At 44.1% G+C, this 15,082-nt stretch overlaps 1 protein-coding gene across 4 annotated transcripts in view; it reads right to left on the bottom strand.

The window, feature by feature from the left end:
• Positions 1–3,600: 3,600 nt before the first annotated feature.
• ebf1a (EBF transcription factor 1a) overlaps positions 3,601–15,082 on the bottom strand; it is a 64,984-nt gene continuing 53,502 nt past the window's right edge. The window contains exons 12-17 of one of the 4 annotated variants that reach the window (XM_014331856.2): positions 14,315–14,380; positions 13,577–13,739; positions 11,851–12,030; positions 10,063–10,260; positions 9,752–9,820; positions 3,601–8,558 (exon numbers count right to left, since the gene is read on the bottom strand). In XM_014331856.2, the coding sequence (XP_014187342.1) occupies positions 9,753–9,820; positions 10,063–10,260; positions 11,851–12,030; positions 13,577–13,739; positions 14,315–14,380 (675 nt within the window). In that variant the 3' untranslated portion in view covers positions 3,601–8,558; position 9,752. The remainder of the gene's footprint in view (positions 8,559–9,751; positions 9,821–10,062; positions 10,261–11,850; positions 12,031–13,576; positions 13,740–14,314; positions 14,381–15,082) is intronic. The other 3 variants (XM_005916437.3, XM_005916438.3, XM_005916439.3) reach the window with 3 other exon arrangements.

The raw sequence follows: 15,082 nt of genomic DNA, 5'->3' as shown, positions 1-15,082 counted from the left end.
TTCCACAAGACCTCTGAACACACATTAAAAATGGAAAAGCATCATTTTAACTTTTACGTATACCTGTTGTAATCATTGCAAATAACATTGCTATACAATTTCGAGATATTAGAAATAGTTAAGCATTTTTCTCTTACTTGAGAGGAGGATCCAAAAGTAAATTAAAAGTAGCAGCAACAGTGGTGGGCCTGGGCTTTTCACAAAGTGAAACATAAAGATCACCTCTCTCCTGACTTGAGTCGTTTTTGAATTGTCTCAAAGTCAGTGAAAGGAAGGGGGCAATTGTTGAAGTCATTTCTCGTTTTCCTCTTTTCCTCCATAACGTGATCTTGTCGAAATGTCCTCTTTGTCCACAGCAGCTCCTTGGTAAAACAATCCACGGTAAAGTCAGAGCGTGTGGTCGTTAACTTCCCCTGGCATAGCAGCCTTGCTTTTATAGGTGGCAAAAGCTACTAATCCTTCAGTCCAATATTTACTTAGTCCAAGTTATGCTTTCCTGGACCCTAGCTATGCATCTCTCCTGCTCCCTGCTTATATATTCTTGGCCCTTGATGTATTCCTGGCTCAGGAAACAACTTTTAGTGCCCCGCAAGGGCTGAGTGAGAATTGACAGTGTGTGCCAGAGTGAGAGCGAGAGGTAGGGGGCCTGTTTTAGTTCCACTGTGTTTGTAAGGTCACTCAGAGTACATCTGTATGGAGTGGGAACTCACTCGCTTTCACTGTCACAACCACTCACAACAGCCATCTGTAATGCTGTTATGTGGAGCACTGTGTCCCTTTGTCCCTTAAACACGCGCACGCACACACATGCGGCATGCAATCGCGCAAGAGGGCACGCGCGTGTAAGCAGGCACACATTCGAACCCGAGCTCGCACTCTGGCGACGTAGCCTTTCACACGACAACAAATGAACCAGTGCAAACACACATTAACATAATGCTAAGCTGTAATTGCGAGAGCATGTGTTTCTAATGAATAAGTTGTTTTAGGGGTTTTATTCCGCTCAGGCTGTCAAACAATTCGGCCGTGTTTTGAAATATAATTGTGGGGACTGTAAGAGTTTCGAAACCAAACCAAAACATTGCCGCGATCCCGGTTTCTAATGTTTCTAATTTGTTAAAATATGCTGAGTGAATGACAAAAGTAGAAGTCGGACCTGCCAAGAAAAACATATCAGAGGCTGGGCCATGTGGAAATACAGAGACTCTTTTAGAAACATGATCAATGTAACCTTTGTTACAGGAAGGGGAGGGAGAGAGAGAGAGAAGACGTGGAGAGGAGTGTGGGAGGTGAGGAGACAACATACAGAAACAGTAGGTTCACGCTTGTGTACATGTTTATTTATCACCATTGCCACAGTACTGTGCATATAGTTGGGACAAGCTCAGAAATTAAAGTGGACAGTCTCGTTGTGCGTATGTGCCACATACTGATGCGAGCGCTTTGCTGTGGTGAACAGATGATTTTCCGTGTGGACAGGATATGTTAGAAGGTCGTTTTCACAATGCAGAGAGGAAGAAGAGAGAGGAATTTGAGTGTTTACAGATGGAAAGTATATCTTCTACTTCTCATTTATGCTTCTTCAGTTCCAGTCCGAGGAGGAGGAGGGGGAAAGGATGTGTATCCCTCCCTCCTCATCCCACACTTCTTACCCAAAACTAACATACAGCCTGGAAGTGGGCTGAAGAGTGGATGTATAAGTGTGTGTGTTGGTAAAGTGGGGAGAGCAAATTTCATATGGCTGCAGAGCATCTTTTTTTTTCTCTTTTTCCCCCCCTGCTGCTCCCTGCTTCTCTTTCGCTCTCCTCTCCTCCTCACGTATCTGTTCCTCCGAAGAATAACATACAAACCCTCTGTGAAAGGATTCATGGTTTATTAAACCAGAGGTCCTTTTCCTGTTTCAACACTGAGAAGAAAAAATAAATACCACAGTTTGTTTTCTCTCCCTCTAGCTTAGTCCTCTATCTATCTCTCTATCTATTTTCATGCATTTTTTCCCCCTTCTACCTTCCTGGTTGTGTCCATCAATCTTTAAACTTTGCTTTGAGAATATTTTACCCTGAACTTTCCGTGCTCTGGTGACGTGTCTACTTCTTGTTTCGAGTCTTTTTCATCTCCTGGGCACCAATCAGCCACACGGACCATTAAAGTGGAGTGTGTGACCGCTGAATGGGTCCCACTAGTTTACACCCCGTGTCTGCTCAGTCACTGTGGGTGTGTTACAATGAGGACAGACTAGGATAACTCAGGGTAATGTATTGTCCTGGCCGTGCACCCTGACAGTTCCCCCTGCCAGTGCCTGGTCATTCATTACTGCTAATTTGACATGTTTACGGACCCCCCTCCTAACATTACATACTTAAGGCAATCGACTGACCTTAAATGGAAACACCTACAGCCGCGCGGCGTATCAATACCAGATGAGGATGTTTGTATCTGTGTGCTGGGTGTGTGTGTGTGTGTGTACCTGTGATGCAGCCAGTGCATCAATGCTGAGTTAGCGGTTAATCTCAAGGAGCAGGTAAGTTATGTCTGCAGAGACAGGCTCCAGCATTACCTGAGTAAGTGTCCTTAATGCAGCTAAGAGGTGAACAATTCAGAATAATGCAGGAAGTTTGTGTGTGTTTAAGGTAGGAGGGAAGGGAGGGAGGTGTGTGTTTGAGTGTGTGTGAAGGGAAAGGTGAGAGATTAGACCTCTAAGAGGCCATATCTGTTTTGATTTCAATCACACTCTCTCTAATTTCCCCTCTCTGTTTGTGTTTTTTTACACATTCAGCACTTAAATACAGTGTTTTGTCATTAAACGGCCAATCTTGCGTTCGTCTCTCACTGATACACAACATTAATCACCAATTAGCTTGTCCTGTGACTGGCCACCTCTCTCATTACAATATGATAGAATATAATGGTACTTAATGATGCTTAGGAAACATAATTAAATGAGTGAGCTGTAGAACATGTGGAAGAACCGCGGTGCATCAATCAAAGACGACCCTGTCAATCCAGCGCTTGCCGAATGTGTGCGCCTGGAAAAACAGAGGGGTGTGTGCGGCGTGCCGAAACCGCTGGCCTCTATCATGACCTCATTAGGGAGAAATGAAGGGTGGACGTGTCCCCATCACAAGATACCATTGGTGCTTCAAAGTGTGAATGACATTAACGTGTGACTGTCTATGCGTGTGGGTGAATGTCAGCTGGTCTAGCTATCTGACTGCACCGGAACAGATGAGGGGGGTGTACAAAAAAAAAAGGGGCCATCTCTCTGAGGTATCTGTTTCTAGCTCTAATTAGCATGTGAATAAATGGAATAAATAATCTATATTATTTATGGATTTGCTTTTATCATTAATCAACATAACAAAAAGCTCGTCTAATGCGCTCGCTGTAGTCGCCACTGTACCGTCAGCTGAGGAGGGGAGGCTGGAGGGGGGAGAAAGAGGGAGAGCAGGAGGAGGAGGGTGGTGGTGGTGTTGGAGGGGCAAATAGCTTATCTTTTGTTTTGTTTTTTTTGCTTTTTGTTTTGGTTTTTTTTCCATTTTAGTAGAACAATAAAGATAAGTGTTCTACATGCTTGCTTAACACACACAGTTCGCCGGCCTCCTCCCCTCTTCCCTCTCTGTGTGCCGCCAGTGGTGAAATCCATCTCTCTATCTCTATCTCTCTAACATCCATTACATACCCCAGCCCCTCACCTCCCTACTCATTAGGCCAACGCACAGTAAATTAGCAGCAGCAATTACAGGGAATATAAAGCACGGGCTCTGCTGGGCTCCCTCTGACAGGTACCACACAGATCATAGACAGACACCCACAGTCATCGGGATAATTACTGTGGGAAACGACCACACACCCTCGCAAGCGGGCGCGCAAAACCCGACTGTGAGTACACACTTGTTCGAGGTGTGCTCAAATATGGCAGGCGTGTTCGTGCGCATGCGGGAAGGTGCGCACACGCTCAGTAAGTAAGGCCGGGGATGGCTCTCGCTTCCCGTTGCCTCTCTGCGTCTTTCAATGATGTCCATTGTGACTATTTTCCAACACAGAATATTATTAATATTCATCCCTCCTCTCCTTGTGTTTTGTTCGCTGTCTAAGCCTTGCCTCCATTCTGAATATCCCCCTACACACACACTCACATCCTCTCTCCTTTCCATTTCTTTCCTTTCCTCTTCTTTATCCGAGATCCCCATGGGGACTCCTGTTTTTCTTTCAAATACATCTCTCCGCTCTTCCTCCCTTCATGTGTCCATGCAGGGAAGAGAATGAGAAAAAAGAAGGAGGTGGAGTAGGAGAGCGAGGAATGTGTGCATTAATATATTTCATTAGGGTACTAGTAGCACAGAAGCTCCTGAACAGCACCTCTCTTGATGTGCGAGGGCTCTGCCGGCTCTATCCAGTGGAGTAGTTCTCCAGGAATAGCGTCTTTAATGTTACGTCTCCAGAGGGCTGAGGTCTGCTGGCTCCATGCTGCCCTCGGCCTCCCACTCCTATTGTCCTCCTCCCACACTGACCAGTCTATCTGGGGCCTGAAAAGCAGCTGGAAATAAAGAGCAAAATGCGTTCACCTTTTGTCTATGTGTATTTATGATTTATGAGTGTGTGCGTGTTTCAGTGTGTGTAGGTGTGTATATGTGCTGCACTGCAAGCTACATTTAGGGGAAGCCGAATCCCTCGGTGCAACGCAGCATTGGTGCTCGGCTTGCTAATCAAAAACATTAGGCTCCAGGACTCATTTTCCTCGGGACTAAGTGTGCAACCTCCATAATTCAATATCCCACCTCTTACTGCTAAATCATGCACGCCGCCACCCACTTTACTGTTTGTCAGCAAACTATCAACTCTGTTATTAGACTTAGTAGAGAGAGGAAAAAAAGACTGTGTGTTGTTATGAACCTTTAGGCAATTAGGGAGGCAAACACACACAAGCACATGCAGTGTTTACGAGCCCTTATTTCATCAGTACTTCCAGGTCGTCTTGCTTTCCCCCCTCACCGCCCCTTGGTGTTGCGGAAGCCTCCAGTTACCGAGGAGACCCTGGAATACTTTGAGGTCAGCAGAATCCTGGTGTTCTGCTGTTTTCACGAGCTAATCCAATCGCAGCCTTCTAAATTAGATATGCAAAAAATAAAAAAGAAATTAATTTTCTGCTGATGACCGGGTATGCAAATGATGACTCAATTATGGTGGGCTGGTGCCTTTGCAATTAATAACCTTGGAATCATCATTAACTAATATGTTTAGGAGGAAACTTGTCAGGCTAACCATGTTCACCATGCCATCAGTAATGCATTAATGAATTAGATTCATTAGAGAAAGGAGCCGAGCAGGGGAAAGGATGCAGGCCTGTTTCTGACCTGTGGAATAAGCCGTAGCCGTTCCTCCTCTATTCTTAGTCAGCTGCCTGTCAGCTAATTGGAGAAGACATTTTCAGTGAAAAAAAAAAAGCCCAGAGAAAACCGGTAACATAAAATAAATCAGGAATGAGGCATATTTTGAAATAAAAGGACACCTGACAAAGTCACAGACAAGAGGTAACTTTAATTCAACATTGTGAGATTCCAAAAGTTATCTTACAGCTCAATTTTCATCAAAAACAATAACAATCTATACAGTAGATTTTTTTTTCTTCCCTTATATCATAGAGCTGTTCAGTGTATTTGCAGTCAAAGACAAACAGAGGAAAAAATAGACACCAGCTATTTGGTTTGCATCTTCTTCTTTTTTTGTTGTTTGTTACCTAAATACAAAAACTTTGTCACCCATTACTGATACTCATATTTGGGATGGAACTTTTGCTTACAAAGATGCCATTGTATGACAACAGACCTCTGTAGTTCATTTGAAACAGATATGCTGCGGCCCCTCCCGCCCTGGCCCAGACCGGCACAGGCACACAAGTGCCTGAAAAACACTCGTCTGTCAGCAGGCGCCTCTGTTAAAACGGTCCTTTCTACCCCCTTAACAAAACCAGGCTCTAGAAAAGAAAAAGCAGAGAGAGAAAAAGCCCTATTCTCTGTCCAGCAACAGCTTGAAGACACACGACAGACACGAAAAAAAAAGAAAAAAAAAGACTACAGAAATGTCTGATGGGCCAAGGAGCTCCCTTTTGTGGTTCATCACATGTTCTTTTTAGTCTTGTTTAGCTTGAAATGAAGCTGTATTGTCCAAAGGCCAATACAGACGGTGAAGGACTGGGGGCTGGGTTGACTGTCGGATACTGGAGTCAGACCTACAACTCTGTGTAGAGATTAAAATTGTGCTGTGGCAGCGCTTGTCTTCACTGTGCGCCCCTCTGTACTACAATAAAAACAGCCATGTGTTGTCGTACTGTTGTGATCCTGTGGTTGATGAGAAATGTTACTATCATGCTGCCAAAATCATTAAAAAAAAGCTACATAATTGCTACAAAAAGTGTTTCTCCGAACGTGCAGGAAGCACAGCTGAGAAAGGCCGCTCCGACTTGTCCTTCAAAGCGTGCCATTGCTGCAGTATTATAGTACATCGGGGTGTGTGTGTGTGTGTGTGATTGTTGAATTATGGCTCTTTGTATTCTAGTCTGGCTTTACCACCAAACAGAGTGGGTTTGTGCTTTGTCCCCAAGTTCTCATGAATTCCTCTGTGGCAACAGACAATTGTGGTGAGGGTAGAAAAACTGTACACATGATTGAATGAAGAATGGGTTTGCATTGTTAAGGCATCTAGACTGCTGGTAAAGATTACAGTGACAGAAATAAAAGAAAGAGTATATAGATACAGTATGTAAGCAGGCATAAATAACATAGGGAAGAACAGAGGAGGAGGAGGAAGAGGAGGGAGGCAAAAAAGAGGAACACAAAGAAAGAAAAACAGAGCAATTTGTTTGTTCTCTTGGTTTTCCACACACATAAAGAAAGAGTCACTCAAGAGAAGAACCCATGCATATTATCAGTTCAAGAACAGTATCAATCTGAAAGCCTCAGAGTTCAAACAAAAAGATATAGATTTACAGTATATATTAATGTGTGTTTATATTCTTAAAAAATCTACTTCAACGAAATACTCTGAATAGGATGCTACTTTTTTTGCCGTACAATAAACATTTTCATAAGGAAAAAAAAAAGATTTTTTTATTAACTTACAAATAATACAAAAATAGACAATGGCATGTTTTGAATCAACAAACAGAAGCATGGCATACTGATGCAAAACAACATACAAAAAACAAAAAGGAACAAAGATTAAAAAAAAGTCACATTTAAATAGTGAGAGACAACAGCAAATAATGAAACGAAACACTGCGAAAAGTGTTCACTTACTGTATTAAACTTACACAACACAACTAAACGAGGGTGAGAGTCAATGTACAAATACAAGGGATAAATACATTATTTATAGGGTATTTTACAGGGATCCCCTTTTTGTATCCAAACCCATGTTTCTCATGTTTAGCAAATGAGATATTGACAAGACGCAGTAAATCTATCTTCTGTACTGAGAAGCTGCCTTAAGACATTTAATGTTTACATTTCAAACTAGAGCTATCGCAAAAAAAAAGAGTAAAGAAGTGAAAAAAACCCCAAAATGAACATTTTTTTTATATATACAAAAATATATCACATATATCACGCATTTATTCTAATTTGATATTTGCTAGGCTCCTTCAGTTACAGTGCTGGCTGGACGCACACACATCCTCTGGCTTTTCAAGTCTTCACTAAAAACCTCGTCAGTTTTGGCTAAATTCTCATCGTCACCTTGTCTTCACATGTCAAGCAGAAAAAGCATATTGCAAACAGCTCTATCCTCACAGTTTTATTAAAATTCAAACAAACCAACCAAAATGAGAGAGAGAGAGATTTAAAAAAATAAAATAAAATAAAATAAAAGCAAGGCGTGATGTTTAAACAGCTTGGGGCAGTTTTGCTAGACAATTTTTAAGATTTATTGGAAAATTAGCAGCAAAATCAATGGTTGATTTTCTATTTTTTTCTGTGTTGCTGAACTTTTTTTTTCCTTCTCCATTTGGCCACTGTGTCGCTCTGCGGTTTTAGAGAGGCGGAAACGGTAAGGAAAGCTCCTTTGTTTGTGACTGAAGTTATTGTAAACTTCATGGCCAAACCAACACTTCGCTGTTGTTTGTGCGAGTTATGGATTGCAAGGCGGCGTGGGGGCCTCCAGTAATCAAACCCAAACCTTACAGGCATAAACACAAAGATAAATAAATGCTCTTTTCATGAGGTCAGTGTCACACTGTGGGCAAACTATCAGTCTCTATACACTCCATCCAACATGGTGTCAGAGAAGCTACACTATTTCAACCAAGAGGGAAATAACATCACAAAAGGTTCATATTGTCCCCTTTTTCTTTCTCTCCTATCGCCTTCAGATGAAATCCCAATGGAAAGGCCTGAGTTTAACAGAGTCCTGCGTCTTTATCTTGACTTCCTTCACTTTAGCTCTGCAGCATAACAGAGACTCACCAGACTCCGCTACTGTCTTTTTTTTCCTCTCAACATTCCCAAATCTCCAGCTATCCCAGATCCTCTACATGGGTGGAACGATCATCCCGGGAATCGCTGCTTTGTGGGAAAAGAGGGGGAGGTAGAAGGAGTGAATGGGAGATTGAGGGGTAAAGAAAGAGAGAGAAAGGTCAGTCATGTGATTGCTGGGTTTCATCTGTCATCACAACAGTCACATAACAGCAATGTGCTCCAGCATCTGGCGAACAAAGACGACTCTCCCTCATTATCTCTTCATTCCGAGGCCCCAGGAATCAAAACATTTCCCTCCGCCGCTGCCGCTGACTTGGCCGCGCATCGACAACATTGTTCAGCTTCTCACAGGCCTCCTAAACAGCTTCATGCAAGAGCTGCCGCTGTTAATTGTTAACAGCTACATGGTGCAAGCCTATTATGTGCATTATGGAGAATGACTCAAACGAGAGGGTGGGGAGAGTATGAACTGATGTGGAATGACAGAGGTGATGAAAATTAGGCTCAAACATGGAAATGAAATCCATGAGATATACTCACATCTTTACCTCCCTATAGCACCAACTCTTGCACCTCCGCCTCCCCACAAGCCACCTCCCCCCATCACTCCTTCCCTCTATCCTGTTTTTTTTTCTTACACAGAAACCATCACAGATAGAAATTTTTCATATAACATATTGGCTCCTTATTGATTTCCCCCACTCTTCAATCCACTAATTCCCAGGTTATTTCCTAAGTGTCTCCCACTTGTTGGGATTAACAGAATGGTGTGTGCATGTGTGTGTGTGTGTGTGCGCGCGTGTCAGTGTGATCAGAGCATAGTGGCCATTGGCCCTTAGGTCACAGTGGTCAGAGCTCATCAACGCCGACGAAGGAAGTGAGGAAGTGCTTAGCTTGGGGCTCTGATAAAGATTCCCATCCATCATTTCTCTCTCTCAGGATCTCAGCACCATACAACATCCTGCCCAGACGAACAGACCCCGTGCCGCATTCGATGGAAATGAGAGAACAGAGTGACCCGTGGTGGCATAACGACCTCCCTTCACACCCTCCCCCCGCAGACGCACCAACTAGAGGACGGGCAGGAAGCAGGAAGTGAAAACAGGAAATATAACACATATGGGGTAGCATGATGACTATCTGACAAGTCAAGAGTGACAAATAAAAACAGAAACGAGAAGGAAGGGCAGGGCAGGATGGTGCAAATGAGCGGTCTGGGATAGCGTGGAGTGGAAAGCCAAAACAGAGAAAGAGAAAAATGAAAGTGCGGAGTAACATACTTCAGGAGAAGGCCAGGCCCTGCAGAGAGCTGGCTGATGAGTACTTGCTAGAGTCCACAAAAGACTGATCTACGGTGAGGAAGGAGAGTGGAGGGAGGGCCAAGAAAGGGGGGGAAAAAAGGAGTGGAGGAAGAAAAAGGAAAATCGAAGGAGTAAAAGTGAGACGTTATCATAGGAGGTGAGGAAAAGCAGGATTAAAGCTTGAGGGTGAACAATTCCTAGCAAATATTTTTACTAAAACTTTTTACTGTGCTCATACTGCAAATTTCAAATTCATCAGCAAGTTAGCGTGAGGCTACTTAGCGGCTTACCTTGCAGGCTGTTAGCATTAGCGCTGGTGCACGTGGGAGGAGGGGAATTCTGGGGTCGGACAACGGGGGCAAATGCGCTCTTCTGCTTGACGGCTGCAGACACCATGTTAGCTGGAGAGAAGGAGAAGATGCCAGAGGAGCTGCTGCAGTTGGAGGGCAGGCTGGTCGACGACGCCATCGTCGGGCTGGACGGGACGACTGAGGGAAAGAGAGAGAGACGGGTAGGAGAGGGTGTTTTAGGAAGGGGCGTCATAGGTGTATGTCAGGGAAGAAGGACAGGAAGGGACGACGATGGCAGAAAGGGGGTTAGAGAGAGGGCCGAGGGCAGAGGACAGGCAGATGGGACGAACAGAAGGGGACTGGTCAATGGATGATGGCAGGAGGGGTGACATGTTGTTTTCAGATCAACTGGCTCAGACTTGTTTTGCTACCTGTTGTGCTGTTAAGCAATTATTTGGCAAAGAGATTTTCCATATCTTACACAAAAATGTGTTTAGTTGGAAAATGCTGAAAATGGCCTGAGGTCGTTTTTCCCCCCTTCTGATCAATCTGTTTTGATGACTCATCCTGTGCTCAGGGGATGATAAACATCTCCTCAGCAACTTTAGGTACTGTAACCTGTAATTTGTTTTCAGGGCAACTTACAAACAAAGCTCCCACACATCTACTTTATCACAGATATTTATGCTAGAGGTTTTAACCAACAAGGTTTAAAAAATTAGAATACATAAGCAATATGCTTGCCCACTGGCTCTTTGCATTTTAACTGCACATTAGGCATCATTCACCACCTTAAAAGCACTCTAAACAGTTGTTAACCATATGTCATGTAATTTAAGGGCTAGATGTGGATTTGTACTTTTGGGACATCCCCTCTGGAACGGTGGATTGAAGATTTCAAATGCATGATAGAGAAACTTTTTGAACATATTCATATCTAAAAGAGCTTCTCAGTGCTTCTGAAATGAAATCAAAAGCTTTGTACAAGATAGCCGTTAGCTGGATTTACTGTGGCCACTGTAATTCACCCTCATGAGAGGCACACACAGCCAAATGACCCAACTCTTCACAATCCAAATCATGTCCTCTGACATCATCCCATCCATCCACTTCTCCTGGGTTTGTCTTTTGTCTGCTAATACACTAAGAGCATTTCCCCCTTCAGTGATTTTACAATCAGCTGAGCCGTATTTCACCTGCCCTGTGATATCTGCCTCTGCCTTTATTGTTGTTATTATCCAACACTTAGCTTTTATGGCTCTTCCTGACAAATCCTTGCAATAAAGTCATAATCCATTTATGAAGGGGCCTAACTAATCAATTAATGAAAATTGGACCTACAAAGGCAGGCCGAGGGGCCATTGATTGAAAGTGTCTGTGTGGGGCCGATGAGCCTGTTAAAATACTTGTTAACACCCAGGAATCAAAGAGCTGAAATGGAATTGCTTCTCTAGCAATTAGTTTATTGATTTAATCAAGAGTCTTTAATGTAGAGGGTGAGTGTGTGTGAGCAGAGGTGGTGTGTGTGTGTGTGTGTGCGCGTGTGTGTCGAGGAGGTGTTGGGACGTGCTAGGTGATCTCCTCCCCTGGCCAATAAAGCGGGGATTTGTGTTTGACTCTGCTCTTAAAGAAACAGATGAGCCAGCTGAACTGAAATACTTTCTCCTGTCGTGTCGATTCTTGTTTCCTGCCGTGCTTCTCAGTTCCTCTCAGAGATGTCTTCTGTCATTTACAAAATGCTGATCCCCACCCAAACTTTCAGCTCTAGTATGCACTGTATTTACTCACTAGCATAAGGCGAGTTGCCTGCAGATCCATTGAGGAAGTTGGGCGAGGTGCCCAAGGTTGCCATGCCAGAGTTAGCGTAGCCATTCATGCTAGTGGAGACAGAGCTGTAGCTACTCTGCTGGGGAGTAGAGCTGGGGACATAACCATGAGGGGACACACTGCTTGTACTCCTACTGAAACCTAAAGACAGAGAAAGAAAGGGGGATGGAGAGTGTTAGAGGTATAGCAGATGGCAGACATACCAAAACAAGAAAGCCTACATGCAGCTGCTGCCAAATGCTCCTTTTTTCATACTAATGGACATAGCATTACAAGCCAGAAGAAATGTTTTGCTTTTTCTTAGAAAAATCTTAGACAGCATATGGGAGAGAAAAAAAAGTAATGAACAGAGTGGAGGAAGAATGATATGAGAGGGATCTAGCCGCGCACCCCCCCCCCCCAACGCCTGAAACAAGAGGACTATCACCCTGCTGGCTCCTCTTCAGAATTAGATATATTGATAAGGCAATTAACGGTAAAAGGCCTTGGCGGCTCTCTTGTAATTTACAAAGAATGAAGCTAGTATTTCTGACAGGACCTTTCATGCTTTACAGGGGCAGTGAACAGAAGGAGAACAATGTAAAATGGAAGACTATAAATACACACTGATCAGCTACAACACTAAAACCGCTGACGGGCAAAGTGAAAATCATTGTTTCACTGCAGTGTTTTGCTGTGAAGCCTCGGGTACTGCCATTCATGTGACGTGGTAACGCCCACCTGCACATTGCCCTGCACGACGGTGTGCCCTGCCTGCACATGAATGGTGCCCAATCTGTTCACCCGGCCTTCAAACTCTACAGGATTCAGGAACATCCCTCATACACAGATGCATCACTCCACATCACAAACTGCCAACATCCCAGTACCAGACACTACAGGGCACCCATGGGTCAGAGCTGCTTTGAAGACACAAAGTGAGCCTACACAATATCTATACAATATACAACATGATAACATTGGTGGGGGAAAAATGGCTGGAACTGAACATCTGGAATTTCCACTCTCTAGTGTGGGGATGTCAAAACGGATTTTACTGAGGTGATTCTGACTCCCGGGCTTTATGTTTGACACCCCTGCTCTAGTGTAACAAAGGCTACTCATCACAAGTATTGTCTCACTTCTTCATCACTCTGCTCCTCCCTGATTAAGTTTACATTTTCATCTAATATGAGGGTGAAACAAACGATAGGTTAAAAATGTTTCCGGATGAAAATGAAGGGCAGAGGAAGCTCATTGGAATTATTGAGATGCATCCAGAGGCTGGTCCATCCACTCTCCTCTGGTTCCCCCGATACATGTGATGAATCACCACTGACTGCACCCACATCTCTCTCTGTCAGACAGGGGCCGACCCCAGTCTAATATACACACCCCTAGGACCCACTCATATTTCTCCATCGTACTCCATCCACGGCTTTCTTTTTCTCCATTCTTCACTCTCTCACCATCTTTCTTTCAAGTTTTCCCCGTTTCTTACTGTCACCTCTCCTCCTCCTGTCCTCCTTTTTCACACTTTCTTATTTGCTCCATGCTCTTAAATCACTATCTCTAAATTTCCCACATGAAAAATAAAATGCCAGTTGCCCCCCCCCTGCTGTCATCCCTAAATGGACAACAGCAAATAAACATTTTTTCCTTTTCCCATGACAATAGGCCAGAATTGTTTCCTGGTGTGTTTGCTCACCCTGATTGGCTGTTTGTGCCACCTCTGACCCGGTGAAAGAGTTTACTGCCATCATGCCAGCATGAACAGAGCTGCTGCCAAGACTGGCTAGCTGGTTGTGCCCTCTTGGGACTGTTGTATAGAGGGCCTCCGCGATATCCGCTGCTCGTTTCAGAATCATCTCCTGACGATGAGGAAGGAACAAAAAAAAAAAAAGAGTGGTGGTCAGTAACAGAGAAGAAAAGAGAAGAGAAGAGGGAAAATATACCCTTGATGTTGGCTTTATAGCCTGATAAGAATGCTAGATCTCCACTCAAGATACTGCACATGTAAATCTAGCAGAGCTGAGTGGTTTTTATCAGTTGTCGCTGGGAGTGGTGGGATTGGTTCAGTAAATGGAGGAAAGGCTCATTAAACAGACACATCAGATCTTTAGCCTGCCTCTTCCTCCCTGTTTTGGGTTTCCATTCTTCCTCCTTCAGACTCGAGCCTTAATGCCACTCCTCCTCTTCAACTGCCTTCTGCATTCCCTCTAATCTCATCTCCACCCTCTGCATTGATAAAAAGCTCTAACATAGTCTAGCGTGCATGTTTGTGGGTCCCAGATCTTGCGCGAACACGGCAGGGTGCTACATCGCCAGCAGAGATAAGCGCCTTTGATGCTGCCACTTGGCCCGAACCACAAACAAATAATAATGTCTAATAAGAGATATTGCTGTTTGTGTTTTTGTCTGTGTGTGTGTGTAAGAGAGAGTTTACCTGGTTATTGTGAGGCATCCCGTACAAGGCCTCCACCAGATCTGCCGCTCTCTTTAAAATCACCTCCTGCAATCAAGCGCAGACAGAGGAAGGGGGATTGATCACAAGTGTGGCGGCTCAAAGAGTTCAGTCACTTTTATTACATTTCACTCCTTGCATTATGCTGTGAATGCAGAACAGAGAGAGTGTGAGGGAGAGGAAAGGGGTAGACAGAGGAAGGGAGAGGAAGAGAAATGGGCCCATCCCAGCACTTTGTTACTAGCTGGGCAGTTTGGGAGAGCAGAGGGAAGATACTGTTATCTGTGAATAAAACATGAGCCTATATCTCTCTATCAGTCAACTATCTTCCACATCTTCTCACTCTCTCTCTCTCTCCTCTGTCGCTGATGGATCACGAACCCGCCGCACATGATCACGCATCAATCTCATTTAACACAACATATCATCAGGTTGACGGCTATACAACTCTCCTCGTCAGCCGGGACACACCCGTCTCCTGCCCTGTATTAACCCTGGTAATGATCCGAGTGAATAGCCCTGTATCCACTTTGTGTGATAAATGTAGAACATCATTGCTCAGGTGAAAACCGCCGAGTGGAATTTCCCACATCAAACATTTATCCTAACGCAGCTTCTCCGCACTCATTTTCCACCGCTTACAACCCTTTCCCTCCTCTCTCTGTCTCTATTCTTTTTTCCTCCCTGAGTGTATGAGTGTGTGACTCCAGGCAGTCTTTATATATATATGTGTGTGTGTGTGTGTGTGTG

Source organism: Haplochromis burtoni, unplaced genomic scaffold (assembly GCF_018398535.1).
Source record: "Haplochromis burtoni strain Fernald_Lab_line unplaced genomic scaffold, NCSU_Asbu1 Contig_19, whole genome shotgun sequence".
Classification (NCBI taxonomy): Eukaryota; Metazoa; Chordata; class Actinopteri; order Cichliformes; family Cichlidae; genus Haplochromis; species Haplochromis burtoni.
The sequence above is the reverse complement of the archived record's forward strand: the minus strand, read 5'-3'. Positions and strand labels throughout refer to the sequence as shown.